Genomic DNA, 19,265 nt, shown 5'->3' on the forward strand with positions numbered 1-19,265 from the left:
GCCTGTAATCCTAGCACTTTGGGAGGCTGAGGTTGGTGGATTACCTGAGGTCAGAAGTTTGAGACCAGCCTGGCCAACATGGAGAAACCCCCTTCTCTACCACAAATACAAAAATTAGCTGGGTGTGGTGGTGCACGCCTGTAGTCTCAACTGCTCGGGAGGTTGAGGTATGAGAATCGCTTGAACCCCGGAAGCGGAGGTTGCAGTGAGCCAGATCGTGCCACTGCACTCTAGTCTGGGTGACAGAGCCAGACTCCATCTCAAAAAAAAAAAAAGTTTAGGGGGTGGTTTAGGGTATGGAGTCAGACCATCTGGGTTGAGGCCTCCTTTCTCTGCCACATATCAATTCAGTCATCTGGGCTGGGTCACTTTTATCTCTGAGTCTCAATTTCCTTATCTGTTACATGGAAGTAAATAAAAATTGCGATATAACCTGCCTCACAGGGCTCCTTTCTACAGCAACATAGAACAGCACCAAATAGTTGCCATTGTGTTCCTCTGACCTTCATACCTTATAGATTACTTATTTTGGGATCAAAAAGTGTTTTCTTGTGCATGATGACATTTGCTTCATGATATAATTGATCTGTTGGCCCTGTGGTAGACACACAGGTTGTAGTTTGAAGTGTGTTGAATCAGGAAAGAGTCTTGAACCTGAGCTTTTGTTTGGTTGGAAGGATTTAATATGATGATGTTTGTGAACCTGGCTCAGACTGGTACATAGTAAGTATTCAATAAATGTTGGTTTTCTTTGCCCATCTCAGCACCTGGTGCCAGATTCAACCATGAAGTCTTGATTGCTAAGATCTGAGTGAGCTAGAATGACATATACCCTTTCTCCCAGCCTCAGTTTCCTCATCTATAGTGAGAAGGGATGAGAGGGGACAGAATTCATTACAATCTGGGCCAGGCGGAAAAATAAGAAAGGGGGTTCCTGGATACTGTGTGTCTTCTCATTATTTCATAACCCTTATAAAACCATTTCTGTGAGAGTCTGAGGCTCCTAAACCTAGAAAGATTTTGAGACCTATGCCTGAGGCACCGTCTACCTTACTCTCTTTAAGGACCACAAACCCTGATTCTTAGGGACCCCCACCTGATTGTTACTCACTTGAGCTCTATCTTCATGATCTTCCAACAAATCAGCATTTCTGGAAGTTACAACTCTGCCCCAGACAAACTTTCCTAGATCAAATCTTCCCATGGGTGAAAGCTATTTGCCACACAGTGCAAATGACAATCTATCCCATTCCTGCCTTTACCATGAACACAAGGGCAATGCCCCACTAGAAACTCTCCTCAAGGGTCTTCTCCACTCCATCAGATTAGGTCAGACTTAGAGAAGGGTCTACTGGGACCCTCAGGGAAGACGGTCTGCCTTGTTGAGGCAGAAGGAAGGCAGTGACTTCTTCACATTAGAGCAGCCACCATTTCTTCCCAGAAGGCTGTGGGACTTGGCAGCCATCTGGGGGCTCCTGAAGAGGAAATCCCCCGCCTTACCCGACTGTGAGGAGGCTGCAATCTAGCCCAGGCCCCAAGAAGAAGAGTCTCTATGCGAAGCCACCATCGTCTTAAAGATTCAGAAGTGACTACTAGACCATAATCTCCCAAAGAATGGGGCTTTGTACAGAGTAAGTGCACGGTGCATGTGTGGATTTTGACAGAATGAGAGACTTGCTTTTTCCCCTAGTTGCATTGCCTCTCAGAAAACAGAGTGAGTTTTGGTTGCTAGAGCCAGGTATTGCAGTCTTATATGTGACTTTCTGAACTCTGTTACTGTTTCAGTGGGGTCCCCATGAACCCTTCTGTATATGTCCTGGATTCACAGGGGTTGGTATATAAGGCATCTTTCATAAACTGCCCTTTGAATATCCTTGAGAAGGTTAAAGAGATTAGGGGAAAAACGGAGGAGATGTGAAGGATATTTTCAACCCCTCATTGAGAATATACTCTTAGTTATATTTAGTTTTAATTCTGAAGGAAAAAGTGTACCTTGCCATATGAGAAGTGCCCAAGAGCAAGGTGGGATGAGCTAGGAGGCTAGGAACTACTTGTCCTAATCAATGGCATTCTATTCACCCACCCTTCATGCATTCCTACTTTCATCTATTTAGCCACATATCCATCTAGTCATGTACTTACCCTTTCCCTCTGTCTGTCCACTCATTCATCCAACCAATTTTTCATCCATCCACTATTACCTATTGATCCATTCATTCATTTGTTCCTGCAACATTTACTGGACACCCACCATGTATCAGACACTGCTGGTGCTTGAACAGTGAATGAGATACATCAAGTCACTATTCTTATTCAGTGAAGACGTACAATGAACAAATATACACAAATATATGATAAAATTACAGATAGTGTTAAGTGCTATAAGGACAAAGTATGCTATGGGAATAGAGAGTGATGGGGGAGATTCTATTTAAGATAGTGCCAGATTGGGCACAGTGACTCATACCTGTAATCTCAGCACTTTGGGAGACGGGAGGATCACCTGAGCTCAGGAGTTCGAGACCAGCCTGGGCAACATAGCGAGGCCTCGTCTCTACTAAAATTTAAAAAAAAAAAAAGGTGTGGTGATGCATGCCTGTAGTCCCAGCTACTCAGGAGGCTGAAGTGGGAGGATAGCTTGAGCCCGGGAGTTCGAAGCTGTAGTGAGCTCTGATCATGCCACCGCACTCCAGCCTGGGTGGTAGAGTGAGACCCTGTATCAAAAAAAAAAAAAAAAAAAAAAAAAAGTGTAGTCAGACAGTGCCTTCCTGAGATGACATTTAAACAGACCTTTAGGTATAATAAAGGAGGAAAGCACAGAAATATCTAGGGGTAGAGTTACAGGGAGAGGCAGTTGCAAGTACCAAGACCCTGAATCACCTCTGTTTGAAGTGAGAGAAGTTCGGTGTGGCTGGATCTTAATGACTGTGGTGCAGAACAGTAGTAGACAAGATGGAAGATGAGGCAGACCAATTGGCACCCTGAGGTCATAGGGAAGAATTTAGATTTTATTCTGATTGTGATGGAAAGATACTAAAGGCCTGAGAGCAGATGAATCATATCATCTAATTGATATTTTTAAAAGATTGCCCTGTCTTCTGTCTGGAGAATGGATAAGAAGGAAGCCAGGGGAGAGGCTGGCAGATGGGTTAGAAAGCTGTTGCAGTAGTATAAATCAGAGATGATGCACTGGAGTGATTGGGAAGGAGTGATGAGAAATAGATGGGTCTTGAATGTATTTTAAAGGTCATGAAGGCCAGACTCGGTGCCTCATTCCTGTAATCCCAGCACTTTGGGAGGCCAAGGCAGGTGGATCACTTGGGGTCAGGAGTTTGAGACCAGCCTGAACATAGTGAAACCCTGTCTCTACTAAAAATACAAAAAATTAGCCTGGTATGGTGGTGCATGCCTGTAATCCCAGCTACTCGGGAGCCTGAGATAGGAGAATTGCTTGAACCTGGGACGTGGAGGTTGCAGTGAGCCAAGATCATGCCATTGCACTCCAGCTTGGGTGGCAGAGTGAGACTTTATCTCATAAATAAATAAATAAAATAAAGGTCATAAAGACACATGATTGGATGTGAAGGAGAATAGAGGAGGGAAGAATCACTATATAGACATTTGGCTTGAGATATCAGGTCAATAGCCATGCAGTTTTCCAAGATGAGGAACAATGGCAGAGGACCAGATTTCTGTTGGGAGGATGGGCTGTTCACAGTACTTTTCAAGATATCTTAGGTCTTGGATGTCTTTAAGATCTCTCAATGGAAATATGGATGGGAGTATAGAGCTTATGGAGAAAGTTGAATCCAAATATAAAAATGTGGGAGTAATCAGTGGCATTTAAAGTCACAGGACTGAGTAAAATAAGCTAGGTAGAAGAGTACCATAAGCTGAGAACTGACTCCAAGGCCCTCCATCTATCCACCACCACCAGCCATCCACTCTTTCATCTGGCTATCCTTCTACTCATCCAAAAATGCTTAGTATCACATGATATACTGGGTGCTAGGATTTAAAGGTGAACAATTTTATGGCCCCTGTTTTGGAAAAGCTCACATTCTAAGGAAAAGTAGCACACCTAAAAACGTAGTAAAGCTTGATGCATTATATTATAGAGATGTGTACATGGGGCTATGGATGGTGGAGAAATCAACTGTCAACTACGCTTCTGGAGGAAGCTTGGAAAGACTAAGAAGAGGTTTATCTTTAAAACAGAACATAAAAAAGAATTAAGCATTGATAAGGAGACCAGCATTCCAGGAAGAAAGAACAGCGCCAGCAAAAACATGGAAGCATGAGAGCTCATGGTGTCCTTGGGGAAGGGCAAAAATATCTTTGATTCAGATGCAGCATAAGATGCATGGTAGAAAGGGGTGTGGCAGGGGTTGGAATGGCTTTGTGCACTATGGCAAGGAGTTGGGCTTTCCCTGTGGGCCATGGGGGACCAAGCTGAAGGTTTTAAGTTAAGGAGAGGTGGAACTAACATTGTCAGATTTGGGTTGTAGAAATGTCACTTGATCTGAAGATGGGGGTTGTCAAACCAAATTCAAATCTGGGTTTAGTAAAGAGAGACTTTATTCAAAAGGATTATTGCAGAGGGAGAAAGGGATTCTTGCAATACAGGAAGAGGGCCTATTGCAATCGGGAGAACGCTCTGAGAATAGATTTGCAAGCATCTCAGGGTTAGACAAAAGGGTTTTTCTTTTACAGGGAGGAGTAAACAAAGCTAGAAAGAACAGGGTACAGGAAAGTGAGATGAACAGGAGAGGCACAATTGGTCAGAAGGTGGATAGATGGGGAATTTAAGACTTGCCTATTCCCAGGAGGAGCTGTTAGGGAGAGGTTTTAGGCTGGCTCGGGCTGAGGTTTGGCCAGAGTTCAAGGACCTGGAGAAGGAGGGAAGCTTAACCATTTGATTAACAAGCATTTTGTTCCAGCTGATCAGTAGGGATCAACATTTCAGTTAATCATTTATGAGGCAAAGAATAGACATTGGGAGGGCGTGTGTCTGGCCTTGGTATGGGTAAACAAGTGGGAGCATCTGTGAGTCTTACCTAAGTCATATAGGTAAGACTCCTGTTCTTGCCACTCCTGTTCATCTCACTTTCCTACACCTTGTTCTTTCTAGCTTTATTTGCTTCTCCCTGTAAAAGAAAAACCCTTTCGCCTAACCCTGAGATGCTTGCAGACTTATTATCAGAGAATTCTCCCTATTGCAATAGTTCCCCTCCCCATATTGCAAGAATCCCCTTTTCCCTCTTGCCATAAGGGTGCTTCTTGGTAAAAGTCAACATTATCAGGGTCAAGGCTACACGCACAGGAACTGCACAGGAAGACAAGATCTAAATGGGACAGTGGCTAAGCTTTTGGTTGAAATCCTGAAGCCAAGCCAAGAATTGTCCTGAATTCCGTGCCTCCCTCTACCCTCTCCCCTTGCCAAAGTAGGGAACTCAAGTTATTTCCCCTTTGTACAAATGTTAAGCCTGCCTGAAACATTAGCAATTGACATGGTTGGGGTATTTGTCCCCTCCAAATCTCATGCTGAAATGTGATCACCAGGAGTTGGAGGTGGGGCCTAGTGAGATATGTTTGGGTCATCGGGACGGATCCCTCATGAATGGCTTGGTGTCCACCCTCTGGTAATGAGAGAGTTGTCTATTAGTTCATGAGAGAGCTGGTTGTCTAAAGGAGCCTGGCATTTCTCTCTTGCTCTCTCTCATCATGTGACACACTGGCTCCTCTTCCCTTCCGTCATGACTAAAAGTTTCCCGAGGCCTCACCGGGAGCCAAGCAGATGTGGGTATCATGCTTGTACAGCCTGCAGAACAATGAGATAAATAAACCTCTTTTCTTTATAAATTATCCAGCCTCAGGTGTTCCTTTATAGCAATGCAAAACAGACTAACACAGTGATGCTTACAACAGTAGCAACAATGACAACAACAAAGACTACAACTCAATTTCTCATTTTCATATCAATTGGCAGAAATTATCTTTATTAGAAAAATGAAATTTTCCTGTATTTACATTTTTACACCATATGACCGGGCACTTCTGTTGCCTCAGGAGTTATGTACATATCAGTTTGCACACACATGTCAATCCCCATTCCTTAAAACAGTTGATAACACGTTGAACAAAATCAAAAGACATACTACAAGAAGACAACCATAGTATATACTTCCTCTATCATAGAAAGATGTTAAGCAAACATGTAATTTTGTAGCTATGCTTGGAAATATTTAATACAGTTATTAGCACTTCCTCATGCAGTGGATTAAAACATGACAGATATAAACTGCTGCAGTTGATCAGTGAACATTAATTCCCAAATGAAGACCATTGCATAGAGCACACAGCTTGCTTTGAGTTCCACCATACAAGAGATCAAGTCAGTTCTGATGTGGGTTTTGGATTCTGTTTGAATGTAGCTGTGAATAGAAACCATCTGCAAATGGAGTTCAATCGTAACCATATTGGATTAAAAATGGACTCAGACATAAACCTGGATAGCTGCTTAATTCAATAACTTTCTTGCAGGCAATGACCAGCTTTTGTATTATGCAACGAGTCTTATTATTAATACATGAGTGAAAACTGAATCATTTATCCTCTTTTTCTGTCTGAGAAGGCCATTATTTATAATTTTTATGATCTAATTCTTATTCAAGCCACCAAGAAACTCACCTTATTCTTTCTGAACATTCAGCTTGAAATATATATGCTCTACATAAACACATACATATAAACATTCTGGGGTGATATAAACTATGGTGAATTCTGCCAATTAATTCAGCAGGTTTATGCTTTTAAATTTGTTTTGTCAGGGGAATGAACAAGATTAAGATTCATAATTAAAAAACAACTGGTAAAGAAATCTTTGGGGACCCTCAGGTTTGGAAGGCATCTGAGCCACATCTAACTATGCCATTGCTGTGTCAAGCAGTCTTCTGCATTTTCTATGAAAATGTTATTCTTGAACTTATATCTTAAGTAGGCAATTAGCATCCCTTCCCAGTGAAAAATTTGGGGAACATGAATGTTAAAAGTTCCACTTTCATCTTTTCATATTCATCAAAATTTTCCAAAAAGATCACCTGGATTTGGCTCAAATTAGAGGGCTTAATCTTTTGTTTTTAAACTGAAACATTTCTATAAGTGGTCATGACCCCAGAGCTGTGTCTACAAACTTAATAAAGACTTTAAAACATTTTAAAAATATTTAAAAAGTCAGTACTGTTCATTCACTTGAATTAGCTTGACTGAGAATGGAAGTAATTCAATAAGTCTCAGATGGCTAATGTAGAAACTTCGATTGAATCCAAAAGGCTATGATTGCTTTTCATGGAAAAAAAATGACAATGTTTTTGTATTTCTGGACCTTCGCTCTTTGCTCAGTTATCAATAGTCTTTGATTTGAGCCCTTTAAAACTTGAAACAGCAAAATGTCAGATCAGTGGGAGGCATTTAAAATGCTAAAGACAAACTCATGTTTGCTGGAGAACAATTAACCTTATTAATTTCAAAGGCAGCTGTGGTATTGGCTATGTTATGTTAATATCCTATTGAGGGTTCATCTTAAATCTTTCCCAAAGGTATAAAAGAGAATTAACTGGAAGAGGTCATGACCCAGGGCTAATGAAGAATGTTCTAGGACTGCAAAAATGCAAACTCAATGTTTCACTGACACAGTAAGTAAGAGAGAATTATGAGTGATAATCTCAGTTTTGTCTTCTGTGCTTCTGCAGACTGCTGACACCTTATCTGAGGAAGTTAACCTGAGGAATGACTTCATTTTAAGCAATTTAGTTTTGGTTCCCTGGAGAGTTGCATGCTTTGAAATACAACCCCCAGAGAAGAAATGCTATTGGTCAAATTGTTCTTTGGAGTGCTCCATTTCTACATAGTTCAACATTTCAAGGAGAACATTGTCATGCACTTGTAGACCCAACAACAGGATCTCCAAATAACAAATAATAATCTTTGTCTTAAAAGGCTTTTTACTGCCAGCTTGAAAGATGAAACAGCTGAGAAATTTTTTCTCAGAGACTAGCACTTAACTTGCATTAAGTTAGCTAACCCTCCAGAGAATTCATGGAGACTCCCAGAAAGACATTCCTTCAAATCCCCCCTAGTGTCCTCATCCATCAAATGGGCCTAATGCACCCCTCACCTCCCAGTAAATGTAAATGCCAGGAAAGAAATGTGGCTTAGAACATGGAGAGGGGGGAATGCAGGAAAGGCAGTGTGTGCTCAGTGGCATGCCTGCAGAGTACGTTAAATACTAGGCCATTCTGGGTACCTATAAAGCCCGGTGGAAGCATTCCAATTCAACACTCTTCAGTGGGACAGAATAACCATCACTATCCTAAAGCTAAGTGAGCAGCGAATTATCTCTAAGACAATTTGGAAAAAAAAAAAAAAAAAAAAAGAACAGACCAAGAAGGAAAACAACAACTTTTTAATAGCTGGTCCTCAAACATTCTGACTACCAAATCTCTCCATCATTCATGCAGAAACTCTATGTCCTATTCCCTGTCCCACTTCTGAAACTCATTCCGTCTGCCTGGCAAAGATAACCAAACATAGAGATGAAATAGGAGGAACAGTCAACTTGCAAATAATATCACCTCTTTGAACATGGGTCACAATATTTAGGAGGACTTTAATGGAGGGCCACATGGCTGTGTGTGTGTGCATACCCACACACATGAGCATGTACTATGTACATATGTTTAATGGAATTAGCCCTGATGTTGAGTGATAAAAAGATGAGACACTAGGAAAGAGATATTTAAGATTAGGCACATGCTAAGTAGAGAAAATAACTCCCCAGGAATTTTTTTAAAATGCTGAGTGCAAGCATATGAAAGGGAGACACAAACAGTGTTCAAGTCTCAGGAGGAACTATGAACAGAGGTGAGATCCCCAGAAGTTTTCAATACACCCAAATCAGGCAATGAGGGGTAAGACCCTAACAAACTTCCCTGTCACAGAGGCTGACACTCAAGCGTATAAGCCCAGGAACCTCAAAAGAGCAGACTTCTCTTTCTGACTTCTATTCTGATCTCCCTGAAGGAGACCAGGCACTTTGAGAATATGGCTAACATTAGGGATTTACCAATTCTAGTTACTGATGAGGCTGAGAAAAACCTGAGCCTCAGTTTCCTTATCTGTAAAATGGGAGCAATCATATTTATATCTTAAGGTTATTTTGAGGATCACTTTCTAGGGTATGCCTAGAATACTGCCTACACTCAATTTAGATATATTTTGATATTCTCAAATTCAGGTGCAGATCCATGGCAAGTACTTGCGGTAAGCAGAAAATGTAACATCCCAAGAATGCACAGAATGGGATGGACAGAGTGACAAAAGCTCCCTCTCCACCTCGCCATCCTTCCTGAAATACACCTATATTCCTTTCCCCATCTCTCTGCCCCATTTTCTCTCTAGGGAACCTGATGCTTTCTCTTTTGTCAACCACAACAGTAGGCACTTGGAACTCGATAAAGAATTCTCCCTCCACCCTTCCCTGATACCTTCATACCCTGGTCTATCAAAAGGGTTCTTCAAACGTGAAAAACAAAACCAAACAAAAAAGCTTTAGGGAAATGCTTCATCTTTTTACATCATGGTCTATTTTCTAATCCTTTGGGGAATTTTTTCAAACTTTCCTTGAGGCACATGTCATAACACAAGGCTGGGAGGAGGCAAGATTTGGCAAGGATTGGAGAACTGGCTGGAACCAGACCCAAGCCTTCCTGTGCAAAATTGTAGGAGTGTGAGTGTGTTCACCTGGTTAGCAGCTCCTGGGTCTCCTAAGCACGTTATTGGAAGATTAAAATAAATCAAGTGCATTTCCAGGAGCACTAACTCTATTCTCCAGAGTTACTTAAAGGTGTAGGGAGGGACTTTTAAAAAAAAAAAGTATGCTCATAGAATCAGATTTTTTTTCCTGGCTACAACTTTAGTTGTCATTTCTAATTTTTGTTGTTTAGTCTCTGTTTGCATTTCACGGGTCCTTGGTTATCATTTGGATTAGAGAACTGAACTTCTAAACCATAAGCTACTTATGGGAAGAGACTATATTTTGTTTATTTTGCATCCCCTCCCCCACAATCCCAAACTGGCTTTCAAAGTAAAGTGGACATTCAATGAAATCCTACTAGCTGGTCAATGTGCTTGGTTCTTCCTCAGTGCATAGTACATAGAACTCAATTATTTCAATGGTTACTACCAGCCTTTTATCTTCAGTTTGAGGTTTTAAACAATATCCCTGTTGATTCTTCCTAAGGAGACTGTCTCTGAAAAAAGTTTTCTCTCTTCTAGGAACTTTAAGACAGGGATTGTGAGGGAGTTTAAAGGAAAACAAAATTCAAAGAAGCATGGGAGCATGCGTAGGTCTTTCTAGGGCAAGAGGTGAAAAAAAAAAAGAAAAAAAGAAGAAAAAAAAAAAAACCAGCCAGGGCAGCTTATGGGGATCTCTGGCTCTTATTCCAGAAGTAGTCAGGAGTGTCCCCTAGAAAGAAACCTAGAAATAAGTCAGCCCGGGCAGAGAACCGAGCCAGAAATTGAACCATGTCTTGGATCTAATCCTCGCTCTGATACTCTAACTTGATGATCTTAAACAGGCAACTGCCCATTTGTAAACTTCATTTTCTCATCTCTCCTCCCCTTCTCCTAACTTTTGGTGTGGTTCTACAAACTCTCTTTTTCTAAGACCCTTCTGGGCAGGCACTTCTAGCTAATACTATACTGAAAGCACTGCTGGGCACAGAAAGAGTGCAGGTGAGGAAAGAGGATAAAGTATTTAAATAGGAAATCTATGCCCTTTGACATGTTTAAGGAAATTCACACACAAGTCCATATCGGCATTGTCTTCAGAAGCAAATGCGAGCAGAATAGATTCTATACCCCTCATCCCAGAGTTTTGTTTTTTAAAGAAGGGGCCAAGAACACCAACACCCAAATTCTACTTAGGCTCTGTCATCCTCCCTATAACTGAGATTAAAAAAATACAGTGCCCTCTCTACAGAAATATCCTCCCATAAAAATAACCAGAATGGGTTTTCCATGTGTTAATACCATCATAACCATTTAATTTTTAACATAAACTTTACAATATGTACAATTTTATTTGGATAATACACTTATGTGTGAATGGTAGAAATCAAGCATGTATATTATATACATGTGTACACAAGCAGTTGTATTCACAGGATAAGTGCATTTGATCATCTCTGATCCATATCAAGTGGCACGCTGACCTCATCTGATACAATTAGGTATGAACACAGTACAATGTGTAGGGATTGAATGGGAAACAGTAACTGCATATTGGGAGAACTTTTCAAGTATAGACCCCACATCACTTTCAACCCTGTTCACCAAAAAGAGATGGGGTATCTGGAAAGGTCTAATTGTGTCTCCAGTGAAAATAAACAGTACTTTTGGAAGGAAAATTGCCTTTACATAGAACCCTTCACTCATTAAATATCAACCAACACATTTAGCTTCCACCTACTCGAACTTCTTTTTCTTTGAGTCCAATTATGTCTACTATAGCCGTGGTTAATACAAACAGGCTCCATTTCAGAAACAACGCATGTCCCCTTTTCAAGGATTCATGCACGACAGTTATGCACAAAGAAACAGTACAGGAATGTGCATGATGTTAACAAATATATCCAGCTCCTCTGTAAGGTATTTTAGATTTCTCAAATTAGTGTTTATTTAGGTCTTAAACCGCAAGGGATTTCAGTACAAGGTACTTATTTATATGACAACTGATTATTAAAGCTGCACTTTTTAGATTTAAAGGAGATAAATTTTTAATCACCATTTAATTAACATCAACATTTTTTTTTTCTTTTTCATTAGCAATTCTATTTGCAAATAAGTCAGGGCATTTGTCATTTCCTGAGAAGGATGCAGAATATTAAATACACATCAGTGGTCGACATATCAAATAGAATAAACAATGTGTGACTACATGACAGCCGTGGATCTTTTGACTAATTAACTGCTTTGGCTAGAGTCCCATTTAAGTGAAACTATTTCATTTGTAAACAAGGTGTAATTTTCTTTTTCTTCTCCCCAGAACATAAGAGTGAAATGATTTGACAGATTTTGCCGCAATGGGTGAATTTTAATGCTTTCACTAGAAAAGCTAAATACGAAGACTCTCTGGCACCCTGCGAATCAGGGAAGAGAAAATCAAGAGTAATCTGTAGATGCCCAGTCATGGTGCTGGGCAGACAGATAAATAATGCACAGAGATTTGCAGAAGACATAACAGTAATGTGTGGTGAGATTGTAATCCTGCATGTCTCCCTGGCAGAAAGATAGACCTATAGGGACTTGCCAGCTCAGAGCATTGAAACCATAAGTGGCCTAAGAACCTGCAGATGTAAGGATGATGAAACTCATCTTCTAGAAGCAGAAAGGTTTCTCAAGTACAGTTCATGCTCTAGAAAATTCTCTTACCCAGAGTATTTTAAATTGGTTGCATGTGTGTGCTATTACCCTTGGACAGAGACCCAACCATCTGCATTCAAGTGTACCTATCTGAGGACCTGTTGGGTCCTTCTCAAGTGGGAAAAACCAATTAGAATTAACAAAATATCATTATGGATGCCAGTTCTGACTTAAGCCAGCTGAAACTCAGGCATTTGTGTTCAGAGATTTGGGCTCCTTGCCATCCACAAATCTAAGACCTCAGAGCTGGGATATGTTACAGGAATCTTCTGTGATGGATCTATAGTCTAGGGCTTCCTATTTAATTCTTGTTACTTCTCATACTGTGGTTTCCATTCACCACTGGACGTTACATTCCCGATATTCTTTTTGCAAAAACTGAACTTAGATGACCTTTGAATAACTCTACATCTTTTCCTTAGAAATTGACCATCTGATCAGTAGTTGATTTTTTTTTCTTTTTTTCTTTTTTTGCTTGGGATCATCACATTGAAGAGTCAATGAATTAGTAGAGAAGGGAAACCATAAACTTTGTGTAGCATAAAATTTCTGATTATTTATTTAAAGAAAACACTTTGGGTAGTAAAAAGAATATAGATTTTTTCCGCAACATTACTGTTCATTATTCCAAAGGCCACATTTTCAGTTTCTTTATCCAGAGATGTATGTATGGGGTTAATAGCAGAAATAATGCTGCTATTAGGGGAAGGCTTTTTGACCGATTAAGTCAGTCCAAGTATAACTCTCAGTCTCCCTGGAGGTCTCTGTGGCATTTGGCAGCCCTCTGGGTTTAGGGGACACCAGAGGAAGACAGAAAGCCTCTTCGGCTTGACAACAAATCACTCTTCTGTGTTCTGGAGAGACTTTTTAATTCATTCATGTCAAAACATCCCAGACTTGTGAGGAAATGGAGGTGATCCTTGCTGGGGTGGATAAAGGTTTGGAATGCAGTGGAAGGGCAGAAGGTAGAAAGGGCTAAAAGGCTACACAGTCATGGAAATTCAGATTTAGAATCAGAAGTTGGGATGACTATTCCAGGCCCTTCGATCCAGGCTTCTCCATGGCTGGGTCTTGGGACAGCAGAGATAGAGCATCCGGGAAATAAAATGTCATTTTCAAGCATATGCATCCCCAAGATCTAGTCAGCCCCCTTCTGCCTTTCAAAATGAAAGGAAGCTCCTCTCACCCACTGCTTCCCTCTGTTCTCTACCACTGACCCGGAAATTTATTGCAACCACTTTTCATCATTATAGGAACACTGCAGGTCAGGCGTACTTTCCCCAAGATGGAGCTATTCCATGCATCCTTGAGCTTTAAGAGAATCATTCCTGGCACTTGCCCACATGCAAGAAAATAATACTTACAAAAGAGAATGCACACCATGAGGAGAAGAAGCGGGATAATTTTTCAACCTGCCACTTTCTCCCTTTCTTCAAGAACGTAAAGCAGAATGCAGGAGGAAACCAGGAAATGGTCAGGCGAGTCTACATTAGCTTAGTGTTTCCGTAGCATGGCTCGAAACAGAGTGAGGTCTTCTGCAAACACTGATGGCTAGTTATCCCAAATACATCAAAAATACTCATGTACATGAAATACACTAATTAACAGAGTAGAACTATATAAAAGGTTTAGTTAATATTATTTGCTGGTTTTACGGTATTTAATTTTTGAACTAGAAAATCCTGATCTGATAAAGTGTCATAACATAGCAACTATCTTGTCAGGGGCACTTTTTTTTTTTTTTTTTTTTTTGGTGGCAGGCACTGTGCTAACAGGCTCCCCATGCATAAGTATTCCCCTCTCTGTCTCTAACTTTAAAAAAATGGGTATCATTTCATGTCATATATGCTCAGGTTTGAGTAGAATAAGAATGGGATAATGCAGGTGATTCAGAAATGACAAATGCTGTGAGGAATTTTTCCTACATCTCTGTTGGTGCTATGAAGTGGTTTGCCACCAACAGAGGGAATAACTCGGGAGAAATCACTTATCTCACTAAAGTCTATATCCACAGTTTGGAGGATACTCAGGGTAGATCCAAGAGTGTTTCAGGTTTTGAAGGCTTTTCATTTGAGGAGGTTGGGAAGTGAGTGTCCAACAGAATTTCTGTATGTGAAGGAAGATAAACCTAAAACCATGCTAGCCTTCGGCAGACAGATGGCATTGTACTTCTTACAGATCACAGTACACATACGGCTGTTGGTGCATGTCACCACATTCATGACTCTGGGACAAGCAATACACAGCTAATTGGACACCACCATGGCTGTTTGGAAACGGAACGAGTTATGGTTACTCTGGGAGGGAAGGGGCAACAGATACTATACAACCCTGAGTCATCACCAGAAGGGAGGAAATGCAAACTTACGTACATAGGCGTCTTCGGGATAAACTACAATGGCCACTGTGTCACAGACAGAAGATCCACACTTAGATCTCGGAGACATAAATGTATTAGTTTATGCAGCTCTGAACAAGACCATCGAAGCCGAGGGTGAGAGAAACACACATCAACATCCAAAGAGACTCCTGTAGCTCTCTCCACCTGAGGGTCCCTCGGGCCTTTGGCTCCAGATGTGTCTTGGAAATGAACTATAATGAAGGTAGCATAGTCACCACGAACACACTGATTTGCTATTCTCTGGGGGAGCCTGGAGTTCTTGGGGTGAGCCTGGGCTGTGATGGAAGGCATAATGAGAAAGCTGAAACTGTTACGAGCCACACTTCCTAATCTTTTGCACATGTCAATCTCACTACAGTGCAGATGCATTCTTAACTGTTTTTATTTTGTCTGTGTCAGGTTTACATGCATACCATATTGCTTATTCTGAATTAGAGAAACCATTAGGCATTTCTGATGAGAAAGTTACATGGCGGACTGACCTTAATGGAAATTGGAATATAGGAAATGATAACATCACCACTGGCATCCAATGCATCATTATTGCCATCATACCCAGTAGGCATGTCCCGGAGACTTGCCCTTATGTAGTTAGTTATTTTTGGTTAAGGACTCACCATGCTCAGCACATACCTCACAAGATTCCTTGAGTGGAAGATTATGGCATGAAGCCATGTGCAAAAGAGCCAGCAAACAAACAAAAAAATACCTCCCTACATCTTCTTCCTCTTAGCAGGGCACTATTGGACGTCCAACATTTACCCTCCAGAACGTTGGCCATTACGTATGTTTTCCTATAGATAAAACATTAATGGAAGATTTTTAAACATCAGATTCGATACTAGGCATTTTCTTGTACACGCGTCTATTGCTGCAGGAATTTAAAACCCTGGGGGTAGAGTACATATTATTCTTATTTGCAGCATAAGGCATAACATGCTCCGAAATATACACATCATTGTGGCCCCGACTGTCCCTGGAACAGTACGATGCCGTTGACCTCAAGGACGACCGAAGATAGCTGTCATTCACCGCCTGGGATGGCAACGAGTGTTTGTAAGGGTCCGAGGGGCATCTCCCAATAACCAAGCGTTGGTCATCCCTGTGGGAGTGGAGGAAAGGGTTATCGGAGGTGTGGTCTGGCAAGAGAGACTTGCTCCTCTTGCTGTCCTCCAGACCTTGGGGGAAAAGGGAGCTTTTGTTCCCCGAGAGTTTGCTTGAGGGGACACTAAACAGGCTGCCGTAAAAATTTCCCTCCAGAAGCCGTTCCCTGTCCTTGAGGCTTATGCTCCGGGAGGGCCTGCTAAGGTCTAGCTCCCTAGGTTTGTCGACAATGTTATCGTAGGAATGCTGACGGCTAATCCTTAGCTTGTTCTTTTGTAATTGAAGGGCATTGTTCTGTGCCCAGTCCTGCTGGTAGACCTGCTCCCGGGTGGCTGGGTTACCTGTCTCCTGAAGCATCTGGTCTTCATCGATGTCATAGAGGTTCCCCATCCGCAGGCAGGCATCGCACTTGAAGGGGGACCTCATGGTGAAGTGGCCTGAATAGGTGGGCAGGTTGGAAAGGCAGCTTCTGCAGTGCGTGGAGTTCTGCCGGTATCGCTCGCTGGTCTCGCTGTGTGGGGAACCCTTGTCTTTCAAGGTGAAGTGCTTGGAGTAGAGTTTATACTGCTCGTTGTCGGGAGCCCCCTCTTCATTATGCAAGGGCTTCCGGTTCATTGGCAGCGTGGAGTCCCCCTTGCGGAAGTTTTCACTGTGATCCTGGTAGGGGTCTGGGAAGTCCACATTCTCAGGCAGGGTCACATTTTCAACAAACTGGGGTGGATCTAAGTGGAAACCAGGCTCCTTCTCACCATCAATAGTGTAGATCTTGTCTCTGGGGGAGCTTGATTTGGTTTTCAGGTACGTGCGCTCGACCTCGCTACAGTCCTTGGGGTATTTGGAGGCCACTGACCTTTTAAAGTTGTCCTTGGTTTTGTGGTTCTTACTGTTGTCAGGTTCCCTGTGGCACGTGGCCCTATTTGACGTTTCTGAAATGTCAGAATGGGCCATCTCTTCTGGAAGATACCTAGGGCTCTTTAGGGAGTGGGTCCTATTCTCCGCTGTTCCCTCATCCCTCTGGGAGACTGGATTCTGGGATAGTGAATCCTGGCGTATGGAATCCATGGATTTCTTCCAAAGTTGCCGGGGTCTAGAGTTCACTTTGGATTCTGTGCTCACGGCCACCTCCACCGTGTTAGGGTTGGACTCATTGAGAGTAAGAGGATGTTGTCCCTGGAATACGTAGTTATTGAGGTTATCCTTGTGCCGGTTGGCCACAAATGTCTGGAGTTCGTTCATGTTGTCTCCAAAAACGCTCTCTTTCCCCTGAAAGGACCTGTTGTCCGAGTACATCATATTCCCCTTATCTGAAACCATGTCCATGATGAGGGAACCTCTTTGGATGAAGTCAGCAGCTCTTTTGGGTGAGTCCATTCTTGAGGAGTTCATGTTGGACATGTTGGAAATGTTTTTGGCTGACCGGAGGAGTTTTAACATGTTGCTCTGGGATCCCGTCAGATTGAAGTCTGGAGACTTCTTCTTTTCTTCAATGTGCACTCCATGAATGCAGCTGTAGATGCCCTGTAGGGGAGAAACATAAAGCACCATCAGCAGCAGCAGCAGTGAACATGAAACCACTTTGCACTTGAACTTTACCTGCAAAGGTGAGATTTGTACTTCTTGCAGGAGTCCTGGAGAAACAGCGAAATTCAGTCTGAATCCTGATAATGTCTCTTAAAGGTCTGAGACAAGTTGCAAAGCATAGGGTTTACCTTATTGTTCTGGCTCAAGATTAGCTGACACCTTTGCAGAAAGTCACACATGGAGTTTGAGAAAAGGTATCAACCGATGCTCATACAACTGTCAATGCCTCGGTGTCTCCAAAGTGGCATATAAGGACAGATAACTGAGCCTCCCAGCACCCGGGTCACCAATCCAAGCTTTTATTAAAGTTTCCCAGCATGATCTCTGAAGTTTAGGCACCAGAGAGTTAACTACTGACAAACACACTCAGCATGAAAGGATCATCCATTGTTAACTCTTTTCTGGAATTACCCCTACTGTTATGCGAAAGCTAACAACCAAAGAATGTGTCCTAAGTGGCCAATCAGAAAATCTCTTCTCCATGCACACACTGATTCATGTAAAGGAAGGCATGAAATTCATGTGAGACTCATGATACTCTTTTTTGTGGGGATAGATATGGAAGCTTGGATAGAAGGAGTTGCAGTCTTACCATCATGTGGGGCTGTGAGCCTATCAGTGAAGCCATTGTAGTGAAAACTAGAGCCCAAGGGATAGAGAAAGACATGGTTTGAACCCCAGGAGCCACTCCCTTGAACTTTTTTACTTAATCCACTCAATCTATTCCTTGTATGTTTGTTTGTGTGTGAGTCTATTCAACGTAGCTAGAACTGGGTTTTAGTTACTAGTCATAGTGACGAGTTCTGGTGACACAGTGACACCATCTTTAAATCCATCCAGGGAACTGAATGACTTAGGGGCTGCTGGGCAGTCCAGATACAAGCACCTCCATCTATATGTCTCCTCATTTTCTACTCTTCCTTCCTTTTAGAAAACAATTGTTTACGTTCACTTAAAAGAAGCTGTTTAACTGTTATCAAGGGAAGAGCCCTTGATTCATATCATAATAACAGGCAAAAGGACATCTAGAACATTTTGATCTGTGGCCTCCCCTGCTTCTCCCTACTTGTACCCCAGATTTCAAAAGCCATACCTACAGGAAACAGATCAAGGCTGCAGGATTTGACCTGGTCTTCCCAAGGCTGACAGGGAGCCAAACTACGAAGGGGTTTGTAGGGCAGAATTGGCCGTTGCTGCTGACTTTGGCATAAACTACAGGAAAGTTTGTGTGATTAACTGTGGACTCTGATAATGGTGGCTCCATCGGTCCCCCATGGTGGGGACGAGCTCACCCTGCAGGGATGCTCACGGAACTGTGACAGCCTCAACTCATTTGTACTGCTACATTTTTCTTGTAGTAGACAGTCTTTCCACTCCAGCCTTCAAGGAACCGTAAACACAAAAGCCTACAGTTGCAAGTTTCAGCTGCTCTTTCTCTGATCCTCTCCATCCCAGGCTTCATGGTTGGTGAAGGCCCCCTGAGGCCCAGGGCACTGGCATTACACCCTTTCCTGCCTTCCTGCAAACTTATCTGTGATTTTCTTCTATATATAATGTGTGGTTGGCTGTTTGTCCTGCCACAAAATAACATCTGCCCCTGCCCTCATTGCTTCCAGAGCTGCTGGAGCATCCAGACTGTGGATGTGGAAATCTTACAAATGAGTGATGTATTTCACATAGTACAGAGTTGCTTAAC

The 19,265-nt window shown here is 42.1% G+C and overlaps 1 protein-coding gene across 2 annotated transcripts in view; it reads right to left on the reverse strand.

The window, feature by feature from the left end:
• Positions 1-5,963: 5,963 nt before the first annotated feature.
• Positions 5,964-19,265, reverse strand: part of GRIN2A (glutamate ionotropic receptor NMDA type subunit 2A) — a 443,108-nt gene continuing 429,806 nt past the window's right edge. Inside the window, exons 14-15 of one of the 2 annotated variants that reach the window (XM_017890721.1) lie at positions 16,330-17,506; positions 5,964-15,986 (exon numbers count right to left, since the gene is read on the reverse strand). In XM_017890721.1, coding sequence (XP_017746210.1) covers positions 15,913-15,986; positions 16,330-17,506 — 1,251 coding nt within the window. In that variant the 3' untranslated portion in view covers positions 5,964-15,912. Of the gene's footprint in view, positions 17,507-19,265 lie in introns of both variants that reach the window. The other variant, XM_017890720.1, reaches the window with a different exon arrangement.

This window comes from Rhinopithecus bieti, unplaced genomic scaffold (genome assembly GCF_001698545.2).
Source record: "Rhinopithecus bieti isolate Rb0 unplaced genomic scaffold, ASM169854v2 scaffold_19459, whole genome shotgun sequence".
Lineage (NCBI taxonomy): Eukaryota > Metazoa > Chordata > Mammalia > Primates > Cercopithecidae > Rhinopithecus > Rhinopithecus bieti.